General features: G+C 35.2%; 1 protein-coding gene across 8 annotated transcripts in view; it reads left to right on the plus strand.

Moving 5' to 3' along the window:
* Positions 1-9961, plus strand: part of NFIB (nuclear factor I/B) — a 316963-nt gene that overhangs the window by 264257 nt on the left and 42745 nt on the right. For all 8 annotated transcript variants that reach the window (XM_011930400.1, XM_011930395.1, XM_011930396.1 and 5 more), the window contains one exon: positions 8619-8753. In XM_011930400.1, the coding sequence (XP_011785790.1) occupies positions 8619-8753 (135 nt within the window). The remainder of the gene's footprint in view (positions 1-8618; positions 8754-9961) is intronic.

The raw sequence follows: 9961 nt of genomic DNA on the forward strand, positions 1-9961 counted from the left end.
GTGCCTAATCTGATTAGGTGATTCTTGTCTAGTTCTTTTCACTGACCCCAGTCCTTAGCATACTGCCTGGCATGAAGTCACCAAGTAGAAGTTCAATGAAATTTTGCTACAGGAATAAATACATTCCTACTGTAGAATTACTAAGTTAAATCTTATGTCAATGTCTAAGGCTGTTGGTAAATATTGGCTTAGAGCTTATCAATTTACGTTCCCTAGAGCAGTGCCTGAGTGGCTTAACTCCGTTGTTATAAGCTGTAATAATTTCAGTGTAGTGCATGGCTCTATAAACAATTTTGAAACATGTCCTCTGATAGAAATTTATAGAGCATTCTTTATGTCCCTGTGACTTTACCCATGCACCTCTTTTTTATCATTTATATGTCATTTAAACCATCAAGGAACACACCATGTATCTTCTCCCTATGAGCCAGGATAGCTCCATTTGTGAAGAAAATGGAGAAATTGAGAGGGTATTGTACAAAGGATTGTACAAAGCTTTCAAGTAAAGGCAGAGCCTACTTGGTCTCTCTCTCCTTTCTTCCTCCTCCAGGACACACTCTGTCACCCATCATCAGTCCTTTACTTTTTAGGTAAAACCTGTTAAAGTAAGGATTGCTGTCATTCTCTACACGGAGATCCTTAGAAATAAATACATCAAAGCTTTGGGCTGGGATCTTAAGTATCTGGCAGGCTAGATGCTGCCCCAATCTGGCCTTAATAGTTGTCTTATTCTACATGATACTCATACAGTTATAAATAACCTGGACACTTTCCTCTCCTCAACACTGTTTATCCCAGGGCAAAAACAGAGGCTGAGAAATTGTGATCTTTTTAGCTTTCAGTTGGCAATCATCTTCTCTGCCTTCTCCTTGTCCTCTGGGAACAGAGCCCAAACTCTTTCCTTGTCTCAGGACTGACTCTGGATTTGTGGCCTGAAGTAAAAATGTCAGATTTCAGCTACAAAACTCGTCCCACACACTTGATTTGGTAGCCTCTCATTTACTACCTTATTTATTTTAAATAACATTATTATTTTATGCAGATGGTTCATTTCTTTTTCATGTTGTCTTCCAGCTTCTGCCCAACATTTTAATGGAAAGCAGAAATAGCTCAGTTAAGCTAAAGCTCATTTTTCACTTTCAGTGCTGTATTGCTTGACAGAGTTTCAGTGGAGTGATGGATGTGTTGATCACCTTTGCCTTCACCCAACAATGAATTTGGTCTCTGAAGAGGTTTTCAGTATTCCAAGTTTTTGTATATCTATAAAACTATTTTTTTAAAAACCTATGAAAGTCAAATACTTTCAAAAGTCCAAAAATTGAAGAACTTTGAAAATTATGAGGGTGTATCAACTTGATGAAACTTGTCACTATAATGTAATCTTGTCAAATCCCAGCCATTGGATTGTCTCTAAGCTAAGTGTCCTTATATATGCTCTTTCAAACTCCTCTGGTCAGTATCATACCAGAAGGTCAAAGTTAACAGAAGTTTTATAACTGTTTTCAATACACTCTGAGTTTTCCTTTGCCAAAAAAAAAAAAAAAAAAAAAAGACAACGACAAAGAAAAAAAGGAAGAAAGGAAAAAAGAAGACCGTGTGCAATGAATCAAGCCAGTAATCTCAACACTTTCAAAGGCCAAAGCAGGAGATCTCATGAGATTAGGAGACTAGACCAGCCTGGGCAATATAGCCAGACCTTGTCCCTCCTAAAAATTTAAAAATTAGCTGGGTGTGATTGTGTGTCCATAGTCCTAGCTACTTGGGAGGCTGAGAAGGGAGGATCGATTGAAACCAGGAGTTTGAGGCTGCAGTGAGCCATGATTGTGCCACCGCAGCCTGGGCAACAGAGTGAGACTTTGTCTCTAAAATAATTAAATAAATAAGTGAACTTTGCAAAATAATAAAAGATAGAAAGGAAAAAGAGGAATCCTGTAAATTGTTCAGCAACTTGATAATGTGAAAAATGAAGATATTTAGATATTTTTAACAATGATTATAACTTTATAAGCACTTAGCAGTAAGACAAACCTTAACTACCGGAGAATAAAAGTAGCCAGCAAACGGTGACTTGTATCTATAGGGTTCTTTTAGACTTGTTTACAAGTTACAAGTATGACATGTAAATAAGGAAGACAACTTAGGAATATGTAAAAGAATTGGACTTTTAAAACATTTTGAAGCAATTTGCTTCTTTGTTAACCAGATAGAAATAGGACTATTCTATCCTAGAAACAGGCCTAAACCCTAGGACTGGCACAGTTAATACATTTTAATTTAGTGATATGGTATGCTGAAAATAATAGCTTCCAGAAATTCAAGAATTCTTGTGTGTTCTTACATAATTAATTTGAAATTGTTAAAAATTGTGTTACTATAGGGAAGAAAAGAAATTTTTCAAAAAAGAAAATTATATGTTTTCTATGTAGGCTTTAGAAGTCTGATTTGTAACCTTAATCTACTCGAGCATATTGGAAAAGCTAACATATTGCTCTACTATATGTGAAAAAGGAGCAGGTGTCCCAGACAGGCAGGTGTTAAGGTGGCTGTTTGAGCTTGCCCTAGATCACTAGTTGACTTCAGTGAAGTTCTACTAACAGGTGGCTAACTGATTGGAGTGCCATGTGACATTTATCCCGGGAGCGACTTGGATGACAGGCTGCTACAGACTGAGGAAGGGGTCTTTGCTTTGATGAAGAAATTGCCAAAACTCATGTCTCATTAGTGTTTCCTAAGGTTCTTTGGAAGTGAACAACAGTTTAATTAAGGGCTGACGTAAACACGTTTCTGCACACTTTCCCTGCAGCATTTTATCACATTAGAATTGATCAAAATTGTTGCCTTGGGCTGACTTGAACAGATATACATCTGGAGCACCATTTGTGCAAGCTGCCGATGAGTCGAGTACATACGCTGTGTTTCACAGCAACTCTCTTCCTTTGTAGATGAAATTACCTTGTTGGGAGATGAGTTTGATCTAACTCTTTATTTGCTTAAGCCCTTACCTCTTTGAAGTGATGCTGTGAAATAAATGACACATCAAGGCCCAGGAGGTATATATGCTACAGTGCCAAAAATATATATAGTATGGTCAGGAAAAATCATGTGATAATTTGATTTTGCAAAATACTTATTTAAAGGGATGCTTAAGAATAAGTGAACTAACTTTATCAGTAGCCTACTTGAACTTTTTTCTTACATGGTGATCTTTGATTACATATTCAACTACACGATGAGTTTCTACAGTCATAGCTAATTTTCCAGTTATAAATGTAAACATGGGTGTACACATTGAAGAATAACACCATCAATGTGAGTCTTTTTAAAAAAATTATTCTCTCTAATCTGTCATTAAGAAGAATTATTTCTGCAATCCAATATTATTATGATTGCAATTATTTAATGCATTTTTGTCTTTAATTTCTGCCCTCTCTACTAAAGCATCACCAAGACAGGAACCAAGTGGTTTTGTTTAGCATCTTGATGCTTAGCCATAGTTCCTCACACTTATTGGAATCTCAGTGATTGATTTTCTTTTCTCTTTGCTTTATAGTCAGTTACTTCTCATCTGGTGATATTTATTCATGGAACATGAATTTTAAGATATACTGGCTGTGGTTATTTTTCTCATCCTGCACTACTAGTCATCACTTCATAATACAGTTTCTTTCACATGCAAGAGATTCTAAAATAAGCTGCCTAGACACAGTGCCTGCTTTACCTCTTCTTTCTTTCATTTCTACTTTTTTTTTCATTCACTTCCCAAGTAGCATATTCTTCCAGCCTCTACATCTTTTTGTGTTTTTGATAAAAGCATGTTCCTTAGGAGGTAAGCCATTAGTCAATTTTTTTAAAAAAAAGTATGTTCAGTGGATACAAGTAAATAACAATGAAAAATCCATCAAGTAATATAAGATACAAACAAAAGATCATTAATGAAATCTAGAACTCAGGGTTTTCCAAGAGAGATTACTTAAGGAGAAAATAAGTTTGTTCGGTGGATAAAACATTGTTCTATGGGTGGAATAAGGAGAGTGGAAATGCCTCATTTTCTAGTTCAAGGGAATGTCATAGACCAGAGATGGCACAGAGTTAAAAACATATTTCTTCTGCTCCTAAAGGAAGCCATACGAAAATTAGCTTCTCTAAAGTTTAAATAAAATCGAGTAACAAAGAAAAAGAGCTATTTAAAAATGTGATACTGTGGTAGATCTTGCAATGAGAAATATACTGTTTGAAGGATACAATGCCAGCTGCTAGTTTTTATAAAGTGCCATGGTGAGGAAGGCCTGGAGGAGACTAGGAAGAAAATTTTTGGTCTAACCAGGTACAAGTGAAAAGGGCGGTGAGAACAGAAAAAAAAAAATCAATTTTTTGGAAAGTTTTTTTCTTCTAAAATTGATTGATAAATTATTACTTTCTAAATCAAATTTAAATTGTTTTGTCTGATTTCAAGCCATCACTGGCCTCTAATTCTTCCTCATCAACTACCGAGCAACTCTTGCCTCCCTTCCACCAATAGAAACATCAGCTAATCCTTTGCCTATCATCTTGCATCTCTTCAGTTTCTTTATTTTATGTATTATTCAACTTATGCATTATTATGTATGCATTATTCAAGTTATATAGTTATGCATTACTCAACTTTATTATTATTCAACTTATTTTCAACTTAATCTTAGACTGTGAAAAGCGTGGCATTTTTTTCTTTCACAGAAAGGTCACTTTAAGAAATCTCTTCTATATATTCATTCGTCAAACTTTTTTTATGGCATATGAGCACATTAAACATAGAAACAATATCATTGTTCACCTTGGCATGAGTCTTTTAGACTGTAGACATTCAAAATAAAAGTAAAATTAAAATAATACTAGTTTGGTTCATGATTAAAATGTAATAGCTAGAAACTGTATCCTTACATTTTCCCCAGATAATTGATCTTTTATATCCCCTTCTAGTCTAGAGAGGGTTTTGTTTTGTTTGTTTTATTTTGTTTTGAGAGGGGATTCACTTTTGTATCTTCCTAAGCTCTTAGCATAGTGCCTTCTGCGTGCTGTGTTGCAGTATATTTTTATTAATAGGCCAAGAATTAATTTCATTTAATCAGAAAACAAAGGCAATTAAACCTATATTCTGATACTACCGTTCTTCACCTGTTTCTAAAGCAAATCCTTTCAGTTTGGTCAGTAAACCTTCCCATTCTTGTATTTACTATTATAAGTTACTTTTGTTGTTTAAGGAAAGAGTTTGTGGTTCCTTTTGCAGCTTGAACAGCAGATTTTATTCTGTTTCTTCTGTGTTGGTCTGTATAATCAATCCTCTATGAAGATACCACTATTATTAGGTGCATGCCCAAAAAAGAATTGAAAAAATAAGTGGACCCATAATAATTACTCAGTAAAAGCAAGTGTGTCATTCTGGCTAAGAAGATACAAATGGTTTGCTTCTTAAAATTTATATAATTTACATTAAAAATTACATAATCATCTTCGACTTCTATATAAACACCCTTGATTTATGTGCCCTTTACAAAAGGAGACCCATAAATTTGACTGAGTTTAATGAAAACTCTGATATAGTTACAGTAGTTTCAATTGCTTTAATTGATCCTCTTCTCCAGAAACGACATACCTAGAATGACACTGTTCTGTTTCTCAAGCTGTGGTCACATTAATTTTTTTTTTTTTTTTTTGACAGAATTTTGCTTTTGTCACCCAGGCTGGAGTGCAATGACTCTATCTTGGCAGGCAACACCTGCCTCCAAGGTTCAAGCAATTCTCCTGCCTCAGCCTCTCGAGTAGCTGGGATTACAGGTGCCCACCACCACACCCAGCTAATTTTTGTATTTTTAGTAGAGACGGGGTTTCACCATGTTGGCCAGGCTGGTCTCGAACTCCTGACCTCAGGCGATCCACCCACCTTGGCCTCCCAAAGTGTTGGGATTACAGGCGTAAGCCACTGCACCTGGCCTAAATTATTTTAAAATGATGTATAGTTATGCTTTATTATTTATTCTATGGAACTTTTAGAAACTGATTTACCCAGTTACATTTTACTTGAAATTTAGACACAGGTAAAGCAGAAGAGTGTCAATAAAAAGTTCCCAGGTTCTTTTTCTAACAGTCAATTTTAAATTAAAAATTTGGAATGGAAAGTTATTGCATAATCTGTAACAAAGAAGACAAAATAGAGGTTCTTTCCACTTCTAATACTGTATGTCTATGATTTTACATCCATTAGTTAAAAGTCTATATTTGTAGTATTACCTTTTGAAATCACATAGCTCTTAAGCAAAACTAAGTATTATTTTTGGCATCTTGAAGATAGCTGAAATGAACTTTCTTTGTCTATTTTTTAAGCCGTGGTTTAAAATTTTTTCTTTTTTTTATAGTGGCATTAATTGCTGTGGTTTTATGAACAATTTATTTCTGTTTTTTTTTTTTAAAAAAAAAGAAATACTGAAATGGTTCTCTGACTCATCAAAGTTCTGATAGATTCACGACAGCCAGTTAGTCACAAATTGTAGCTTACAGCTACAAATACGCCTGGCATTTTTTGTAGACTGTGATGTCTACTGCCTTTACAGTAGTATATTCATCCTTTAAATGCCACCATACTGAAAAATGCATATTTAATTTTATGACTGCCTTTACCAGAATTTTTCAAATGGTAAAATGTAGTGATAATTAGTTTCTTATATTAATAGTACCATAAGGTCTTTTTCTCATTTCAAAAAAAACTCAAAAGTGCAAATTGTGTACATTTTGATGTGTAATACAGTTTTGTTTTTTTTCCTTTAATAAAGATTTATTTTCTTTTAGAGATACATGCTGAAATACTTAGAAGCAAAATTGTATGATATCTGGGATTTGCTTCAAAGTACCACAGGGAAAGAAAGTGTAGATAGGGATAAAGATGAAATAAGATTTGTTATGAGTTGATCATTGCCGAAGTTGGGTTATTGGTACATGAGGATTCATTACAATTCTGTCTACTTGTGAATACAGTTAACATTTTTCATAATAAAATACAAATTTTATAGCTCATATCATTTTTATAACATTTTACTATAAGTTGATAAACTTCCATTCAAGTCAACATAACTCAAGATGTTAAAAGCAAGGCACATCTCTAAACTCCCTATTTATTCCAACAAACTGCATGGTATAGTCTCTTAGTCAACTAAGATGATAACAGTCTACATCACTTAATAATTTAATTGAGTGAATCCTGTTAAAATATTTATTGCATCAGCTCTATCATGATTCTTATTTCAAGCTCTCGTGATCTATCTTTTGGCAGTATTAAATATTTATGGAATGAATGAATGAAAGAAGCCTGAAATCTCTGAATTATTTTCCTATCACAGCACCTTTTGCAATTCCTTCTTACTTGTCCATATTGCCTCACTAGATTTTAAGCTTTAAAGGAGCCGAAAGTGAGTCCAGTTCACCACTGTGTCCCAGGCTAGTACAGTGTGTGGCATAAATTCGGTCTTGAACAAGTATTTATGGAATGAATGTATTGAAGAATCTGTCTTCTAAAGTGGTCTTCATGATTTCTGTCTCTGTTTTGGCCAGTCCACCCTCCATGTGGTTTCTGGGGGGATTGCTCTAAGCTGTCATTGTGATCATGTTTTGCCCATCTATGGCGTTTCTCCCATGAGGGTAAGCATTCAGATGTTTGTACAGGAAGCTGGAGACCCAACAGCCTGTGGGACCTGCCAGAGGCTTGCTCCTCTTCTTCATCTTTCACCACTCCACACACTGTTTACTTGTGTATTTTATGCCATCTTTTTTTTCTGAGCATTTCCTCTCTGAGAATGTCATCCCCATTCACATTTTGAAAATGGTGCCAATGGGAAATACCTTCCTCATCCTGGGGAGACTGAGACGATCTCTGTCCTGTACATCGCAGCTGGGGATATAGCAGCAAATGCTCTCAACACACATTGTACCTCTCAACTGTTCACAACCATTTTCTTCTCATCATTTTCCTCCTCACCAACAGCATCCCTAGAGCAGGAATTACTTTTAATTTCTTTAACATCTTCATTATCGCGGGCCAGTAGAGAAACCCAGTAAACATTTGCAGAATGAGCAAATTAAGGAATGTATTTTTTGCTAACCAATTGAATGAGTTTTCCAGAAAAGCTGTGAAATCAGTGATATTGTGACCAACATACCTGAAGGTTGTTTTTCACATTTGCACCAGTTGTCCTCTGTTTTCACAGTGTAGTCACCAGATCGAAAGACAATCTTCTGAATCGTATAAATTTAAGAATGAAATGCTGAGGTAAAGAAGGCCTTTGTGTGAACCAAGGGGCTAAAGGAAACAAGACTTTGGGGTTTTTTTTTTTTCAGAAGTTTAAGATTTATTTAGTAATGGGAATAAGTCTGATGATAATTTTAATGAAGGCTTCTGCTAGCTTCCATGGAGATTGAACGAATATTTCAGAGCTCCAATATAGCTGGATCGTTGACATTCAGAATATATTTTATAGAAAAGCCAAAGTATGAGAATACTAAAATGTTGGAAGATGAGATCTCTCATTATGTTGACATGAACCTTAGAGCTTAAGAAGGTCATAGAGCTTTGGGTTTTTCTCTGTTTCTCACAGATATGTCTTCTCCAACTACTATGAAGAAACCTGAAAAGCCATTGTTCAGCTCTGCATCTCCACAGGATTCTTCCCCAAGACTGAGCACTTTCCCCCAGCACCACCATCCCGGAATACCTGGAGTTGCACACAGTGGTGAGGAGTTTCAAGCATAGAGGAGAAGCTTCCTTCTTGTCTGTAGGGCCCAAACCCTTAGGGATGGAGCAAAAGTTTATAAATATAGCTATGGCAACCATATTTTCTCAACCCAGATGGGGAGGAGCACAATCCGATCAAATATTTTTTCTTCTCGATTTATGAGAAAAGATTTTCTCTGGGTGCAGTGGCTCACACCTGTAATCCCAGCACTTTGGGAGGCCGAGGTGGGCGATTCACGAGGTCAGGAGTTCAAGACCAGCCTGACCAATATGGTGAAACCCTGTCTCTACTAAAAATACAAAAATTAGCCTGGCATGGTGGTGTGTGCCTGTAATCCCAGCTACTCAGGAAGCTGAGGCAGAAGAATCACTTGAACCCAGGAGGCAAAGGTTGCAGTGAGCTGAGATCACACCACTGCACTCCAGCCTGAGCGACAGAGCGAGACTCCATCTCAAAAAAAATTAAATAAATAAATAAATAAGATTTTCAAAGTCTTACAAGTAAATAATATTTATAATATGTATTTTAAAATTGCCTTTATCAAAAAGATTGTTATCAGAAGAATGTGGAAAATATGTGTACATAGCTGTCTTTATTATAGCTTCAGGATTGGTCCTGATATTTTACTAAGGAAAAAATGGAATTTCAGTTGTGTTGCTGAGTTTAGAGTATTTCTAAAGGCATTAAGATACAAGGCACTATTTCTGTAGATGTTATTTTCTGCATATAAATTGATATTTATCTATTTGAGAGTAATCAGAGAATAAAAGGTACTTTTCTTTGACAATTGTTTCATATGCCCAAATCCTTTGGGCTAGTACACTTGATATTGTGTCTAATATCTTAATTTAAGTAGGAAAATGAATCCAATATTTGACATTTGTACTTTAACCAACAGTTAATATCAAATCTTTCAAAAATTAAAAATGAGATACTGCTAATAATTAACACTATATACTTTTTACCTATTACTCTTAATTGCTAGAGAGGAGTAGACTGCATTTTAGGTAGGAAAAGTTATATATATATATGTTAATAGTGAAACTGTTATTGGTTAAAATTTATAGTTAGGTACTTCCTCATCCTTGTAACTAATCAAATCTGGTTTTTAAATCTTTATGCAAACAATGTAACTTTTTTTTTTTTTTTTTTTTTGAGACGGAGTCTCACTCTGTTGCCCGGGCTGGAGTACAGTGACCGGATCT

This window comes from Colobus angolensis, unplaced genomic scaffold, assembly GCF_000951035.1.
Source record: "Colobus angolensis palliatus isolate OR3802 unplaced genomic scaffold, Cang.pa_1.0 Scaffold86, whole genome shotgun sequence".
Classification (NCBI taxonomy): domain Eukaryota; kingdom Metazoa; phylum Chordata; class Mammalia; order Primates; family Cercopithecidae; genus Colobus; species Colobus angolensis.